This window comes from Rhinolophus sinicus, chromosome 14, assembly GCF_057876585.1.
Source record: "Rhinolophus sinicus isolate RSI-liver-muscle chromosome 14, RSI-T2T, whole genome shotgun sequence".
Lineage (NCBI taxonomy): Eukaryota > Metazoa > Chordata > Mammalia > Chiroptera > Rhinolophidae > Rhinolophus > Rhinolophus sinicus.
In genome coordinates, this window is record NC_142514.1 from 77,111,441 (window position 1) to 77,129,569 (window position 18,129).

At 38.8% G+C, this 18,129-nt stretch overlaps 1 protein-coding gene across 3 annotated transcripts; it reads left to right on the forward strand.

Moving 5' to 3' along the window:
* The first annotated feature begins 108 nt into the window (after positions 1-108).
* Positions 109-15,596, forward strand: TPMT (thiopurine S-methyltransferase). 3 transcript variants are annotated; one of them, XM_019734267.3, is made up of 10 exons: positions 109-248; positions 717-802; positions 2,518-2,701; positions 3,871-3,963; positions 7,794-7,926; positions 10,753-10,805; positions 11,240-11,314; positions 12,474-12,559; positions 13,935-13,979; positions 14,852-15,596. In XM_019734267.3, exons 3-10 carry the CDS (start codon positions 2,562-2,564, stop codon positions 14,962-14,964), a joined length of 738 nt encoding a protein of 245 aa, XP_019589826.2. In that variant the 5' UTR covers positions 109-248; positions 717-802; positions 2,518-2,561; the 3' UTR covers positions 14,965-15,596. The 3 variants fall into 3 exon arrangements, with proteins under 3 accessions (XP_019589826.2, XP_019589827.2, XP_019589828.2); XM_019734268.3 differs by having other exon boundaries at positions 717-796; XM_019734269.3 differs by lacking the exon at positions 717-802 and having other exon boundaries at positions 145-248.
* The last annotated feature ends 2,533 nt before the right edge of the window (positions 15,597-18,129 follow it).

An 18,129-nucleotide genomic window follows, 5' to 3' on the forward strand; every position in this document is an offset into this window, starting at 1 on the left:
CCCCTTCGCGGAGGCGCTCGCCCCGCCTTGGCCATTTCCGCCGCTGCGCAATCGAAGCTCCCAGGAAGGGGGAGGGGTCGTGGAGCGGGGGAGGAGGCGGGTCCGGGGGCGGGGTCTGGACGCCGGTGAAGGGGCGGGCCAGGGCGGGGACTAAGGCGGGGCCCGGGGAGCTGGCCTGGGTGCACAGTCGCCTAAGTCCTCGGCCGCTACAGCGCAGAGCCAGGTGTAGAAGTCCCGCGGTGCGCGAGGTAAGCTCTCCCGGGCGCAGAGAGGGTGAGGGTGAGAAATGGAACAATTTGCTAGATGAGCCTGTAATAGGATTACGGAATGAGGCAGCCTAACAACATGGACAGTCCAGCAATCGGCGCCCTGAATTGGGGCTCAGGGAGCGGAGTGGGAATTGGAGATAACGACCTCGTTATTCCATGATTTAAAGTGAAACCAAAGCATTGTTGTGTATTAGTGATTTTTAAGAAAAGAGAAGTACTTGCCAAAATAGTGAGTGATGCATTGGGGCCGGAGGGGGGCCGGGGAGGAGGAAACTGGGGTACTGTAAATATTCTTTGTGTTGCTCCAGGGTGGTTACACAGGCGTATGTGTATGTAAAAATTCACAGAGCCAGACTCTTAAATTTGTGCACTTTAGGGAAGTTATTCTTCAATTTAGCAAAGTTTAAAACTAAATCTAAAGCAGAAACGTGTTTTTTTTTTGTAAAGATAAGAGAGGAAACCATACTTGGGGGTCCACCCATCGAGGACTTGAGCGATCAAACTAGTAGCACATCTTCTATTGCCGTGTACGGGTAGGAATTAATGAAACTTACCTTTACTGATTCTTATAATTTGCACTTCTGTTTTGTTATGGAAAGAAACTTTTATTTCTCCAGAAAATGTCATGTACAAGTTAAAAAGCTATTAGAACATCTAAGAAATTGTTAAATTATATTCATGATGTTGTTATATTTCCTGTTTGTGTGAGAGGGATAGAGTTGCACAATTCCAGGTTGCCCTGCCTCTATGATAAAATTATGCTTCCCTTTTGCTTTAAGTAGAGAACTGCTTTATGAAGAAGGCTCAAGTCTAGGTTCCAAAATTTCTGGCTCAAAATGGAGATGGGAAAACAGCAACTTTCTTTTGCTTTTCTGTACCTAATAGAGTCAGGTACTCCCCCGCCCCAACCTCTCAGAAAACTGAGTCTCCTCCTGACATAATCAGGGCCTTGCAAAAGTCATTTGTTAAGAAATGTTTGCTGAGAAGTGAATATATATTCTAAATTCCAAGGGATGTGCCTTCTCCTTAAATCCTAAGCATATTGAAGCCAAATTTTGCAAAAAGGGGAACTTTTCCTGAAATACCTGCTTTTATGCAATGTTTGCTATTCTCGTGAATAAATCATTAAATTGGACCCACAAATAATAGCATGCTTGTATAATCCAAATTTTATAAATGAAAAAGCAAGACAGTTATTAACTACAGAATAAAAATGTTATATGGCAAAGGAAAAGTAATCATAGACTTCTACATGCGTTAGCTGTGAATAGTACTGGTATTTACTGAGTCACAATGTGTGCATGCTCCACATTTTAATAAAAAATCTGCTATGTCTCTATTGAAAGGATGGGAAAAATGAGAAGGGTGTGTGTGTGTGTGTGTGTGTGTGTGTGTGTGTGTGTGTGTGTGTGTTGGGAGGTGGAAAGACAGCTAAATGCTTATCTTCACTAGAAGCTACCTAGAAATGAAAAATCAAGAAGATACAAAATAAGCTTGTTATTTTGAGATACAGAGTTAGATTTTAAGACTTAGCTAAAAAGAATTAAAGATGGTTGCCTTTTTAATTGGGAATGGAGATTGTTATTTTCTTAACTGTTGAACTCTTTAAGTTGTGTACATTATAGCATTAATAAAAAATTAAACATTAAAAGAAATTTTTAAAATTGAAGAGTAACTGTGATGCTAGAAACAATTCTAAGCTTACAAAAGTTATAAAGTATGGAATGCCTGTTTAGTTTCTTCTCCTTTCTTTTTTTTCAAACTTAAATCAAACCCTTTTACTCTAGTGTTAAGATGTAATTCAGTTTATTTAAAGATCTTTCCTAATGTGTAACATGAGGTATGCCTCGACCATCAGACTCACTGAAAAGTAATTTTTTGTATGGCTTTTCCTTGGATGTTGAAATATTTTTAAAAAGCCATACTGCTATTTCTTTGTGAGAGATAGTAGATTTGGGGAGAGGAGTTATCCCAATGTGAGGGGTGTAAATGTCTAACTATTACATTGTTTTGTTCACCTGAAATTAATTTTAAAAAATGTCAATGGGACAGATTAATTATTTTGAAATTGAATGAATATCAAATAGTTGGTGCTAAAGAAATAAACTTACATGAAATTGCGAGGATAAATAAAATGTCTAAAACAAACCAAAAAAAGCCATACTGCTGAGGATAATGGTTTTTATTTCATTGCTCAATGGAATTGCAATGCCCTTAAATGTCAACTTTGCAAATATTTTTCATTTAGGCATTGGAGACATCTGATTGTGAGACAAAGGTGTCCACGACGCTATGGATAATACAGGAACTTTACTTGATATGAAAGAGTACCCTGACACAGATGTACAGAAAAACCAAGTCCTAACTCTAGAAGAATGGCAAGAAAAGTGGGTGGACCACCAAATTGGATTTCATAAGGAACAGGGACATGAGTAAGAAATGTTTGTTATATAACAGAGAAATGCTCTATCGGACACTGACTTTGGAAATAATAATAATATTAATATAGGTACACGTTATTTGTCTGATTTTAAGATGTACATTTTTAATTTTTCACATTTTAGCATCTCTGAAAGCACAGTGCATCTGTGGCACATCATAGATGAATTGCAATGTTATCTCTTCTGTGGAGTATAAATAATGGTGTGACTTACAATTGAAGGCATCTTAGATTTATGAAATATGGCTTTTTAAAAAGCCCCCTATAGCATCTATGTATTGGACATGCATATCTGTTCATAACAGCAGATTCTCAAGCAACCTTTATACTTACATCTCTTTATACTGAAAAGCGGTGTTGTCCTGACTTTGCTTTCCAATAGCATGAATTCAATAGTTAAAGTATTATCTATCTGGTAGAAAAAGAGAATTGGAGAAGAATTAATAAGTAAGCTACGATGTTGAACCACATATTAGTAGTAGTAGTAGGTTTCAAAGCAGCGGCAGTAAATCATGCGCCAGTGCTGAGTAACATGGTCTTGTCAGATGTTTCTTGTTCCAGGCAGCCACCCCTGCCTTCTCCGGGGACACTATTACTATTATTGCATTTGCACACCAAGTGATAGATGGAGCATCGTCCCAGAACCTTTGTATGGGTTATCTTTGTCACGTGGATGGCCCTAGAAGAGCCACATCTCTACAGAGGAATTAACTACAAGAATAACTACAACTTTTCAGAACTACTTCTGAGACCTGAGTACACATTTAGAGAGCTTACAATGTTGAAAACCTCAGTGCACCCAGAGTGTCCCCCACATCCACCTCTCTCTCTCTCTCTCTCTCTCTCTCTCTCTCTCTCTCTTTCTCTCATACATATCAACCGGGAAAAATATTTTTTATTTTAAATTACTAATCAGAAAAGCCCCAGATTTAAGTCAAATTAACCATTCACTAGCTGTATGACTGAGCAAGTTACTTAACCTTCCTGTTTCTTCATATGTAAACTGGAGATTATAATAATGAATGTTATCCATCTACTTTGTAAACTTGTGAGGAACAGTAAAGGAGATAATTCATGAAAAGTACTTAGCGTCATACAATTGTCCTTTCCTCTGTACATTGCACTAATTAAAACAAAAAAATTTTTTGTTTTTCTCTCCAGGCTATTAAAGAAGCATTTGGATACTTTCCTTAAAGGCAAGAGTGGATTGAGGGTATTTTTTCCTCTTTGTGGAAAAGCTGTTGAGATGAAATGGTATGAGCAGATAAGCATTAACACACTTTCTTGATGATAAATACTTGTAACTGAGAGCATTTGTGAAATAGCTGCTATGGCTTAAGATTCTAGTGTGGCCATGAAAGTGAGAACATTTAAACTATACTATTAGACTTTGCCATAACCAACTCACTTAATCAGGAGAAAAATTACTTTGGAAATTACCTGCAAGAAAAACATTAACTTTATAAACAGATTGTTTTTTTTGCCATGTCATAAGTGACGACAATCTAACTCTAGCAGAGGTTTTGAAACAAGATTAGGAAACGGTATATGATGAAGCAGCCAATTAAATGTGATTGTTAAATATTTTTGGTCTGAAGCCAGTTGTAATAAAAATACCAGAACTGAACTATTATAATTGTATGAAAGTTATTATATTAGAGGATTTTTCATTTACATAGCTAATTTGTATATTGAGACCTCTATGTATATCAGATGTGAATAAACTGAGCTGATACCCAAAAGCATTAAAAGAAAATGTTTAATAAGACATTTTCTTAGGTAATTTTTTTTAATTAAAGTTTATTGGGGTGACAATTGTTAGTAAAGTTACATAGATTTCAGGTGTATAATTCTGTAATACATCATCTATATATATAGCACATTGTGTGTTCACCACCCAGAGTCAGTTCTCTTTCCATAACCATACATCGGATCCCCTTTACTCTCATGTACCACACCCCTCCACCCTTTCCCTCTGGTAACCACTAAACTATTGTCTTTGTCTATGAGTTTCTGTTTCTTCATTTGTTTGTCTTGTTCTTTTGTTGTTTTCAGTTTTATATACCACATATCAGTGCAATCATATGGTCCTCTACTTTTTCTGACTTATTTCACTCAGCATAATAATCTCAAGATCCATCCATGTTGTCACAAATGGTACTATTTCATCTTTTCTCACCGCCAAATAGTATTCCATTGTGTATATATACCACAACTTCTTTATCCATTCATCCATCGAAGGATGTTTTGGTTGTTTCCATGTCTTGGCCACCGTAAATAAAGCTGTAATGAACATTAGAGCACATAAATCTTTATGGATAAATGTTTTCAGATTTTTTGGGTAGATACCCAGGAGAGGGATTGCTGGGTCATATGGTAATTCTATTATTAATTTTTTGAGGAACCTCCACACTGCCTTCCTTAGCGGTTGTACCAATCTGCATTCCCACCAACAGAGTATGAGGGTTCCTTTTTCTCCACAGCCTCTCCAACACTTGTTACTATTTGTCTTGTTGATGATAGCCATCCTTACTGGGGAGAGGTGATAGCTCATTGTGGTTTTTATTTGCATTTCTCTGGTGATTAGTGATGTTGAACATTTTTTCATATGTCTCTTGGCCATTTGTATGTCTTCTTTGGAGAAATGTTTCTTCAGGTCCTCTGCCCATTTTTAAATTGGATTGTTTGTTTTTTTATTGTTGAGTTGTATATTTTGGATATTAGCCCTTTATCGGAGGCGTTGTTTGCAAAAATCTTCTCCCATTCAGTTGGTTGCCCCTTTATTTTGTCATTAATTTTTTTTAAGGGTAATATATTCCAATGTAATCCAGCCTGTACTGGTCTATAGTACAGCTGTGCTTGATTTTTCTGTATGTTAAATGAAAATAAAAATCCATGTAGCTGGTATAGATAACTTTTTTGTTTATATTTTGTAACTTCAAAAATGTATGGAGAATAATATTCTCTGTGTGCTAACTTACAAACTTCCTAGGAAATATGAAAAACACAATAGTAATATGCTTATTTTAGAACTATAAACAGTTCATGCTCTGACCACATTGAAAGTGTGTAGTCTTGTGTGGGTAGTAGGTACAGTCAGTTCTGCTCTAAATGCGAATTTCATTCTAACTCCATTGATAATTTAGGGAATAATTTGAGCCTGACATAAATTTCACATTTGCTTAGTCTGCAAAAAACATGAGGTAAAAGCAGGTGACTGTGCCTAGTGGAACTAAGCTGTATATGAATAGACAGAACGCACACATGTACACACCTCAAACCTTTCCCAGATACCTCAGTTCACCCTGTGTTCTGTGAGTCACTCCCTTCCACAACTAGAATTAGGAATCCCCATTTGATTCCCAATAATCCTTTGTCCATCATTCATTTGAAAAGCTGCAGTCCTTCAATGCCCAGTTCTATAGGTAAATGTCAGGTCATTCTCAAGGTAAAGTGCCAGGTGGTAGTACTTATGTATTTTATAACCATTTAACATGTGTAAAACTGTGCCACCATTTCTGTTAGGTTCCTGTCTCTTTCTTTTTAATGTGGCACTGACGAAGTATTTTTTTCTTATGTAGTACTCATCCAGTTTATTTCTAACTTTAGTTTAATTGTATATTATTGAGAAAATCCTGATTCACAGAGATTAGTTATGGCAAATGTGTAACAGCTTTTTTTTTTTTTTTAAACATTTTTACATTAAGGTATAATTGACATACAGCATTATACTAGTTTCAGATGTACAACATAATTATTTTATATTTGTATATTTTGCAAAGTAATCCCCACAATAAATCTAGTTAACATCTGTCACAATACATAGTCACAAAAATTTTTTTCTCGTGATGAGAACTTTTATGATCTACTCTCTTAGCAACTTTCAAATATGTGATACAGTATTATTAACTACAGTCGCCATGCTGAAAATTACATCCCCAAGACTTACTTTATAACTGGAAGTTTGTTCTTTTTGATCCCCTTCACCTGTTTTGCCCAACCCCAGTCTCTGACAACTATCAATCTGTTCTCTGTATCTATGAGCTTTTTTGTTTATTTGTTTGTTTGTTTGTTTTTAGATACCACCTAAGTGAAATTATAGGATATTTGTCTTTTTCCTCTGACTTATTTCTCTTAGCCTATTTTCCTCAAGGTTCATCCATGTTGTCACAAATGGCAACAATTCTTTCTTTTTTATGGCTGAATAATGTTCCATTGTGAAAATATTTTTAATGTTGTGCCTCAACCCTCATCTTTTCCATGAGCCTTGTGATTTTTATCACATACTTTTGCAGAGTGCAGTGATTTTTAGGTAGCCCTATGTTGCATTACAGCAGAACTAACTGTATGTGTTTATTTAATAAAATTAATGCTGTGCCTAAGTGTTTGTGCCACTGGTATTGTTTTCTCTGGAGTCCAAGATCCTAAGTCTGAATTCTGAAACTGTAATGCTCACCAGGAAAATACTAGTTATTGGCATATGGTAATTAAATATATTTCCGGAGAGTGTGTATTGTAAGCGGGTAGAAATTATAAGATTATTATAGTAATGAATGCTAGTGTTCTAGAGCTGTGTGCTCCAGTGCAGTAGCTACTAGCCACATGTGGCTGTTTAAATTTAAACTAAATCATGCATAGCTATTATACATCTCAAGTGCTCAATAGCCAATGGATTGGGTAGCACAGATGTAGGTATTTCCTTCATCACTGAAAGTTTTAATGGACCGAGCTAGATGGAGATGAATTAGAGAAATTGAAAAGCATTCCTAGGCCATAGGATGTTTTTAAATTAGCAGTTCTTCTAACCAAATCCACTTGTAGTAAATCAACATTTTTAAGGTCTTATTTTGCAAGTTTTTCCATTTCATTCCTAAGTTCATATAAATCAGTTTTTCAGAATTCTATATAGCATAAGGTTTGAGAATTTAGAGATTCACTTTCCATGGACCTCCATGTTCTAAGAAACCCTATGGATCTGAATTCATATACATCCCTTAAAATTAAGGAAATTACATGCTTATTGAGGCATCCTTTTATTTAGGACTGTATTTGAAATTAAAATTTAAATGTATGGTTTCATGCAGGTTCGCAGACCGAGGACACAGTGTAGTTGGTGTGGAGATCAGTGAACTTGGGATCCGAGAATTTTTTACAGAGCAGAATCTTTCTTACTCAGAAGAACCAATCATGGAGATTCCTGGAGCCAAAGTATTCAAGGTTTGTTTTGCTTTTGGTAAGTGATTATGTCCGTATCCACCCCCAAAAGGTTTTCCTCAGCATGGGTAAGTGAGGATACTGTACAAGTGCTTATAAGATTTTACCTAGATATTACATAGTGCAAGGAGCTAAGGTTTAAAAAGATAAATGATAGTTAGATGTAGACAAATATATATAAAAGCCGAGGTGTACTCATGCTTTTGGTTTGGGTTGGTGCAATTGTTTTAAATTTGTAAATAGGCATTTCTGAAAACCTGTCCTGTACCACACCCTGCATGAGACATTGAAGAGAAGAAAACACTGTCCCTGCCCCAAAGAATCCCTTAGCTTAGGAGAGAGAAGAAAAACACAGAGAAAGCTGTTTGTCATACACAGAGCTAAGGGTAATGCCACAGGTATGAAGGGAACAGAAGAAAGTTACCGACCCAGTCTGGAGGAAGCTTCCTGAAGCATGGTGACTAATCGGGCTGGGAAAGGCAGGGAGTCAGGTCCATGGTCTTAGGTGCCCTGTGAAGCTGGTACTTCAGCCTGCACTGCAAGGTTTTAAGTGGGAGCATGACATGGCCAGATTTTCTTTTGAGACAAGTGACCTTGTGGCCTTAAGGGAAGTACATTTGAAGGGAAGGAGCCTCCTGTCAGACAGACCAAGTAGGAGGCTGTGAGCAGTGGTCCAGGAAAGAGATCATGAAGGCCCGAGCTAGGAGAGTGATAGGGGTGCTTAGACAAATGGGTAGGTTAAAGCAACATTTAAGATGTCAAACTGGGTGGATTTAGTGATTCACTGCGGGACCTCGGGGGTAATGAGTTCGCATTTCCAGCTCAGATGACCAGTTGGAAGGCAGAGAATAAAGGAGAGGCAAGTAGAAGAGCAGAGATAATGAGTTTTGTTCTGGAGATGATGAGTGTAAGAGACCTGTGGAATGGCAAAAGTGTAGCTGACAAATGCTTTAATGTCTCTGAAGCACAGGGCAGCACTTGGGCTGGAAATGATAGATTTAAGAGTTGTCATCCTATGGCCAGAATGACCTGGGGGAACTGCTTCACCAGCTTGGGGTAATTGTGTAGAAATAAATAAAGGCCACCCAAATGACAACAAGCAGAGGCTATATATTCAGACCGGGTCTGCCACTTGTGATTGACAGAGGCTCAAAGGCAGGCCAGGAAGTGGCAGAGCTTTATAGTAAAAAAGACAGAGGCTTCAGGTATACCCTGATGGGGCTATTGGCCTGGGGAAGCTGGAGGGAGGCTGACTAGAGGGAGCATCCTATGTGATGGCTTTGGAGAGTGTATTTGTCTTTCTCTGGTTGGTCTTGAGTAGGAGGGGGTGGATAAAAATTAGGGAGACCAGCAGTCATTGTCCACAGAGGCTGTGGTTTGGCTTCCCAGGCTGGTTGCTGCAGAGGTTATGGGTCTGAGTTCTCTTGTCATACATGGTCTGACTATTCAGCTTCTCGCAAAGTGCTCTCTTTTCTAAATACTAAAATTAATTGCTCAGGTCACTAGGAGGCTTGATAGTACTTTATTTTACAGTTCCTCCCACTTCATTCTCAGTCATCTAAGAATTGCAGATTATTCACTCCAAACAGGCTAATCCTGCTTCCAGACTCCTTGGAGCAATGGTCCTCAGCCCTAGTGGCACATTTGAAATCACTTGGGGATCTTTTAAAATTCCCAGTCTAAGGTCTCACCTCAGCCCAGTTACATCAGAATCTCTAGGGGTAGGAGTGGCATCAGTACTATTTAAAGCTCCCCAGTGATTCCAATCTGCAGCCAAAGTTAAGATTTACTGGCTGTTCTCACTGCCTTCAGGCCCAGGCCTCTCTGGGCTGCCACCAAGGTGATTCCAGACTGGTCTTCAAAGACTCCTCCTTCTCCTCCCTCCCCCATTTGTAAGCCTCTCATTTCAGAATAAAATCCAGGAGTTTCACTTCCTGATGCACCTTTGCTACCATTATCCTTCCCCCTCCCATCCCCACTCCCTACCCTTATGCCCCAGACTTGTCACATCCCCTGGACATGACAGAGTCTGTTTCACGTTACTCCCTGTGGACTTCACTCCCAGCTCACTCACTCCCTGTAATGTTAACAGATGGCATCAAAACCCTTTCAGAGGTTGCCTCGTGTTTGGCCTTTCCTGGCGCTCTCAGGCAGTTCCCTGCTCTGTCCTCTGTATTCCCGTAGTTCCTGGGCACACAACCAGAATAGTACAGGCCATTCCACAGTGTATTGCTTCTCTGTCCTCATGTCTCTCTGCTCCACCAGGCTGTCCCCACTGTGCTCAGAGACTATGTCAAATTCACATCCACTGTCTGGAACCAGGACAGTCCTGTCCATGGCTGCTCAGGAACTAAACGCTCATTAGCCAAATGAATGAAAAAGAGAAAAGGGGAAGTCAGCCCAACTGCACTTTTCATGAATAACTTAAAATATCTGATCTTTGTCTCTCAGTCATTGATTGACCTGTGTAATTCTCTTTAGCAGAATCAAAATTAGGACTCTGGTAAAATAAACATTGCTAAAATTCAGCAGTCTCTGAAATAAATAATAGCTAACTCCTCTCCAAGCTTAACCTCTGTATGATTTTCCTGTTGGAATTGATTCAAAAGAATAGGTTTGAAAAAAAACAACAAACGGTGCCATTAAAAAATTATTTTCAGTAAAATTTTATTTTCAGTTAAAAAGTTATTTACAATAAAATTATATCCTTTATGTTTAATTACACATTCGCTCTCCATCACCTTTGCTTTGTCCCTCTTTTCTTTGCTTGACTATTCAGGTAGCTCTTGATGAAGTAGAATTTTTTTTTTCTTGACTTTTTCATTACAGAGCTCTTCGGGGAACATTTCATTGTACTGTTGCAACCTTTTTGATCTTCCCAGGTAGGACTGAATACCACCTCTTCACTTTGAAGAACTTGAGTGCTCGCTGGCCCTGCTGGGGATGGGGACAGGGTCTTTCACCACCCCCACCCACTTGCACGAGCACCCACAAAGCACTGATTTGAGTCTGTTCTGCAGTTACTTTTACTGCAGCCTATGTGTTTGACAAAAAATTAGGGAGACCAGCAGTCATTGAACATGTCCTAGCTTCCCCAATATCTTTGTCTTTGGATAGCTTCCAAACTATGGAAAACATTATTATGACCCTAGACAGGTAAGGAAAAAGGAGAGCAAGATGGTGTCACCTTCACACCTGGGTCTGTAACACCTGGTGAAGAACCACATCCGCCATGGGGAGGAACACTGTTCGTCATGTTAAAGATTTGATTTTTCTTACATAAAATGTTGTATGTTTTTCTTTTTGTTCCTAATAGAGCAAATATTGGAAAATTTGACAGGATTTGGGATAGAGGAGCATTAGTTGCTATTAACCCATGTGATCGTCAACGGTTAGTAATTTGGTTTCTTTAATTATGCTGGCCTTTCTTTTTTTTTTTAGCCTTCTTAACTTAGTATGCTGTATTCTTTCTGGATTCCAGAAAATTCGCTCAATTTTTTATGGAATTGAGGTACCTTATGGTATTTGAATTAGAAGACCTAAATCCAATAACATCTTTGTCTGAAAAGTATAGGATCTGGCCATAGGGACCTGGGTACAAAGTGTGGCTACCTCTGTCACTTTCAAGCTGTGTTACTTTAATCAAGGTTCTCATCTTTGCTAAGTCTCAGTTTACTCCTCTGCAAAAATTGTAATATTTCTACTAATCCTGCTATGACTACCTCCACTGATATCACCAGGTGACATTTGTTGGGCATTTGACTGGTGCAACTCATCGTTCTGTACCGAGTCCAGTCCTGGCTCCTGGTCAGTCTGCTGATGGGCCCATTAGGCTCAGGTCCCCACTCTGAACCAATCAGACATGGCTGTGAAGTGGTGCCACCTGCTCCCCGAGGCACCTACTACGTCATGGTTTATGCCATACTTGCGTAGGTACTGCATACTTGGTTTATGCAGTACCTTGAATTTTTGCCTTAGTCTTGTCTTTCCCCAACTGAAATAAAGGCAAGAGATCGTCTTGTCCCTCTTACATATGCCCCTGGAGAGGTCCCAGCCACCTGCCGCATCCCAGGCCCCACAGCAAACTTACTGAATCAGCCTGTGGGGAAGGAGCTCAAGCAGTTTTTCTTTCAGCAAGTGCCCAGGTGACTTTCATACCAGCCTAACCTGGGAACCACTGCCCCAGAGCACGGGGAAGCGCGGTGGCCCTTGGGGAAGTGTGTGTTCAAAGTGGACAGGGCTCTGAGTACATCAGGCTGGAAGGAGCCTCTGCTCATCTTTTTGTGAAGTCTTCTGGTCTGAGAGGCTCTGGAAGCAGGCCTCATTTTGACTCTCATCTTCAGTCTTTTCCAGCTTAAGTGACATTAGTTTCTGAATGTATTTCTGACTTTTAGAATGAGAATCGGCTTCATGGGATTGTTAGAATTAAACTCAGTAATGTAGATGAAAGTAAGTGCTGCTTTCCCTCCCTGCCTCTCATCCCCTCCAGGCTTTGCCTGTGTTGAGAGATGTAACATATACTTTTTCATGCATTTTTTTTTTCTTTTTAGTTATGCAGATATAATGCTGTCCCTAATAAGAAAAGGGTTTCAATACCTCTTGTGTGTTCTTTCTTATGATCCAACGAAACATTCAGGTAAAGTCATTTTGTTTTGCTTTTTCTAGTTGCCTCATTTCCTGATTTAATTCTGTGACATGGATAGCATTATTTCCTCCTAATTTATCACACAGGAAGTGTACTGCTCATATAGGTACATGAAGATAAGTCTATTTTTGGTTAATGGAAACTAAAAACATTTTTTTCTCTTCCCAGTCCAAATATGTTTTTCTCATATTCCATTCCCACTTTATTCATCATTCATAGCTCAAACTATAAAACGGGGAGAAATGGATGGCCCTAAGATAAAAGAGAAATCTCAAGCCCTGGATTAGGAAGAAGAAAAATGTGGTTGCCCTGCTATGGGTAGAACATACCTATGTCATCCATGGTGTGAGAATGATGTGGGTAGATTCCTATGAATACACACAAACACACCCTCGTTGGCGGATGGGGTGAGACGTGGACATGGGGAGGTGGGAGGTGTGCAGGAAAATCACTGAACTATTGCTGTTTTTTTTAATTTCTGAAATTTTATAATTTGTCAATTGTATTCTTTTATAACTACCTTTGTTTTGCATTTGTAAAAGTGATGTTTTCTTCTGGACTCATTTTGATGTGTTTGAACATTAAATCTTAACCTTTGTTGTGGCTGAACTTCCAGTTTCAGAAAGATTTGAAAACCAAATACATAGACTTTTAATTATAAAAATTCCTTTTGATTTTTAATTGAGCCTTTTAAAAAGTGCCAGTGTTTTATAAACATTTACATATGTTAATATTTTTTTCCGTTTGAATAAATCATCTTAAAAATTCATTAAAAGATGAGACCTTGTGTCCGTAATTAAGTCTGGGACAATCAGATAGAAATAGAAATTAATGGAGACAGACATCAGCTCTGCTAATCTGATTTAATTTTCATTCCTGAAGTGGAGGCTTAGGGCAGGGCCTGTGGGAAGAAAACACAGCAAGCTCTGTTTGGGGCTGGAGCCCAAGAAGAAAGCTCTAGAAAGGGGAAGAAGCTAAGTTTCCTTTAAAGTTAGTGGCCCGCAGCAAAGTGGGAAGGTGTATAGAATATGGGTGAGTGTGGGAGCCATAGAAAATCAATAGCCCAGAAGATGACAGAGACCCCAAGAGAATTTCTTAATGAACTCCATTCTGATTTCAGTGTTCCCAAGTCCCGTAGCTGGCTCAACCATCTTACCTAACATTGCCATTCCCTCAGTAATCCAGTCTTTGTTAGGAGATGGTACAAAAGAAGAACCTGTCACATCCTCATCTATTTGGATAATTGTGTGTAGAGTAATTATATGGAGTGATTAGCAATAAGCTGAAAAGTGGGCCCTGAGAATTTATTTCTCTTTCAAATTTGATCTATAGAAGTTATTCTTTACCATGTTTCTCTTTTACCTAGGCCCACCATTTTATGTTCCAGATGCTGAAATTAAAAGATTATTTGGTAAGTTATGGATGTGCGCTGTTAACTGTTTTGAGCTTATTATCAAACAATTGCTATCTAGAAGTACATAAAACTTAAGTCAGAAATCATTTTATTGAAGACTCTTATCCTAGAAAAGGGAAAGATGTCTGTAATATACCTTTTTAACTAAGTGGTATGCTTATGTTGGAGACATTTGAATTCTTCTAGAGACAGTATGTTGATTTTGGCTCTTAGGAGTTGTAAGTGATAACAATTTAGAGTTCACAAAATTTGCCTTAGTATTCCCATTTCCATTTAAAAGAAAAAGAAAAATCTCCAATACACAGTTTTTAAAATCATTTGATGGTTTTTTTTTTAAAGATTTTATTGGGGAACAGTGTGTACCTCCAGGACTTTTTTTTCCAAGTCAAGTTGTTGTCCTTTCAATCTTAGTTGTGAAGGGTGCCATTCAGCTTCAAGTTGTTGTCCTTTCAGTCTTAGTTGTGGAAGGCGCAGCTCAGCTCCAGGTCCAGTTGCCGTTGCTAGTTGCAGGGGGCACAGCCCACCATCCCTTTCGGGAGTCGAACCGGCAACCTCGTGGTTGAGAGGATGCACTCCAACCAACTGAGCCATCTGGGAGCTCAGCGGCAGCTCAGCTCAAGGGGCCGTGTTCAATCTTAGTTGCAGGGGGCGGAGCCACCATCCCTTGTGAGACTCGAGGAATTGAACTGGCAACCTTGTAGTTGAGAGGCCACTGGCCCATGTGGGAATCGAACCGGCAGCCTTCGGAGTTAGGAGCATGGAGCTCTAACCGCCTGAGCCACCAGGCTGGCCCCTGATGTGTTTTTAGAAGAACCCCTGATTACATTCTTCATAAAGTTTTAACTTGTTACCCTTTCTTCTTCTTTCAGGTTCAGTATGCAACAGTCAATGTCTTGAGAAGGTTGATATTTTTGAAGAACGATATAAACGTTGGGGAATTGACTGCCTTGTTGAAAAATTATATCTACTTACAGAAAAGTAAATGAGACATAAATAAAAAGCAAGTAACTTCAAGTTTTTGAGCTTTGGAGCAATTGAAAATTATGCTAAGGCATGAAAATATAATGGATGACCTTTGAAACTAATTGTTCACAAATCACATCGTACATCTTTGCTCAAAAATGCATATATCAATAACTTTTTAGAAAATAAAATCACATGCTAAAATGTTAAGGTAGCTACCTTTGGAAAGAATATGGTTGGGGGTGCAAGATTATAGCTGTGTGTTTTATTTACAGATTGCAAGAATTTTTTACAGTCAGCACGTATTACTTCTATAATTAAAAAAATAAAAGAAAAGTGCAATGTATATAACTTAAAGAAACATAATAAACAGAAAAATTGGCATTCTTTATGAAATTTAGAACCATTGAGGAGATGTAACATTTTAACAGGGTTCAAAGTAAAAGAAAGTGTTCCAAGAAATCATGTAAAATATTTCCTATAAATCTTCATATTATACTCAAATCCTAGCACTCCTTTTCACATGATTTCCTTGTGTAATTTTATGTGTAACACAATCAAGAAACAAATTTAAAAATTAATTAAACAAACCTAAATGCAACAAAATGTTTTTCTCAAACTGTAAAAATAAATTTAAAGTTTTTTTCTGAATTTGGCAGTTTTTTTCCTTCTTAATTTAATCTTACTTAAATAATAAAGTCTTATCAAATATAGTGTACTTAGGGCTAGATTCCTGACTGTTCATTACGACACAATCAATTCATAACAAATGTCTCATTTGTTAAATGAGACATTTCTCTCCAACCGCACCACCTAATAATACCTAAATCACATAGATTGTTTGGCTCATGTTAATAGGATGGTGTGTGCTTATCATTAAAAGATAAGTTACTTAATGGTGTATGTGTGTGTGTGCTCTATTAAAGGTTGTTAATGGGGAAGTTTATAGACCCCTTGAATATTGATGAAAGCTCTCCTTTGAAATATGTCATCGGCAGAATACTGTGAAAACTTCCTTTGTGTTCAGAATTGTTGACTTCCCTGCTTCTTCTGCCTCCATTTAGGAATGGCTGACCTAGAAGCTTTCTGGCACTGGTCTTATTCTAATATACTTATAAGGCTATTCTTTTGGAGTGTCTCCCAGCTCTCAGTGATTATTATTTCCCTGAGACCTGCCCCCAGTCCATAGTGGGGGTTTCAGAAGCCATGACTACCTGTCTCCACTTTTGTCGCCATTTGAATGGTCCAAGAAGGGACAGCTAACCTGAGCTGGGCCAATCTGATTCTCTTCACAGATTTTTAGAATTGATGTGGGAAAGCAAGTTAGCTACTTAGAGTGGGTGAAACAAACAGGTGAACACAGGAGCAGTGAGGCAGCCACATTGTACTATAAAGATCTGAGAAAGAGAGAATGCTGTCTCCAGAAAGAGAAGCAGAGATGAGAACTGGAGAGAGTCCCAGGCATTCTGGGTTTCCGTTTTCATCCTTCCTGAAGCCCAGGTGCTCTGGACAGAACACCCAGGGTCCTTGTGATAATAGAACTCCGTTCTCTTTCGCTGGCTAGAGTTGGCTTCTATAACTTGCACCAAAAGAACCTTAAATAATACAAATGAGATATCTGTATGTAATTGATCTTTCATGTATTATGTGTCCTCATTGAGGGGATACTGACCTTTTAAAAAGTCTCAAGATAGAAAATAGAATACATATAAGTTGTTTTAGAGCACTTGAATTATTTTCAGAATTCCCCCGAAATGCCTTTTATTTAATTTTAAAATTTAAATAATAGATTACCTGAGCCTCTGGGCCCTGAACACAGTGATTTACGAAATGCCTTGTGCTGCCTAAACAGCAGCATGAATGCACTAGCACCCACAGAGAAATTCGTACAAATAATTTTTCCATTCACAACTGTAGTGCATACCTGTCATTGTTTTATTTTAATAAGAGCAATGTAGATGTGTGTGTATATATATGGCACAATCTTTAAAGATATTTTTTATTTTATTGGGGAACAGCAGTGTGTTTCTCCAGGGCCCCTCGGCTCCAAGTAGTTGTCCTTCAATCTAGTTGTGTAGGGTGCAGCTCAGCTCAGAGTCCATCGCAGATGTACAGCCCACCATCCCATGTCGGGGAATTGAACCAGCAACCTTTTTGAGAGCTAGCGCTCTAACCAACTGAGCCATCTGACTGAGCATCCGGCTGAGCCATCCGGCCGCCCATCCGGAAGCTCAGGGGCAGCTCGTTGTCTTCAACCTAGTTGTGGAGGGCGCAGCTCACTGGCCCATGTGGGAATCCAGCTCACAACCCTGTTGTTCAGAGCTTGCTCTCTAACCAACCGAGCCATCTGGACGCCCCCAAAAGATCGTTTTTAAAAACAAGATTTCTACTGACCACTTTTAAAAAACCAAAATTGTGTTTAATCCAGCTCTGACTTGACATCGCTTTTTATCTGATATTTTTATTTGGTATATTTTATTTCTTGTAAAATCTTATATTACAAATTCATTGAAGTGGCTAAATTGATAGACATAAGGTAGAATTCCATACACACACACACACACACACACACATTAAGCACAGTCACTGCTGATTTGTGGCCAATAATCATGTCCCAGGTTTATTATGTGTAGCTTTAATGTGTGAACTATAAACATGTCTGAAAATCTGTGATCCCAAACTATTGGGTATTAATAGAAATTTGCTTCAATATTGCTGTTAAGTCTCAACAGATAGAAGGAGGATAATCAAAGGATAAGTATCAAATATACCATAACATATTAACATTTATTTATATTTACATAATAAAATAATACTTTCTCACTGAAATTCTGGGAAGTATAGGAAAGTCTAGGGGCCGGCCTGGTGGCTCAGGCGGTTAGAGCTCCATGCTCCTATCTCCAAAGGCTGCGGTTCGATTCCCACATGGGCCAGTGGGCTCTCAACCACAAGGTTGCCAGTTCAATTCCTCGACTTCCGCAAGGGATGGTGGGCTCTGCCCCTGCAACTAGCAACAGGCAACTGGACCTGGAGCTGAGCTGCGCCCTCCACAACTAAGACCGAAAGGACAACAAGTTGACTTGGAAAAAAGTCCTGAAAGTACAAACTGTTCCGCAATAAAGTCCTGTTCCCCTTCCCCAATAAAATTTTTTTTTAAAAAAAAGTCTAAAAAAAGAAAAACAGA

What these genes read in the sequence shown, in the direction of transcription:
- TPMT (XM_019734267.3), top strand. Translation starts at nt 2,562, where the DNA reads ATGGATAATACAGGAACTTTACTTGATATGAAAGAGTACCCTGACACA. An exon ending in CATAAGGAACAGGGACATGA is followed by an intron (nt 2,702 to 3,870) that starts GTAAGAAATGTT and finishes TTTTCTCTCCAG; the next exon opens with GCTATTAAAGAAGCATTTGG. An exon ending in TGATCCAACGAAACATTCAG is followed by an intron (nt 12,560 to 13,934) that starts GTAAAGTCATTT and finishes TCTTTTACCTAG; the next exon opens with GCCCACCATTTTATGTTCCA.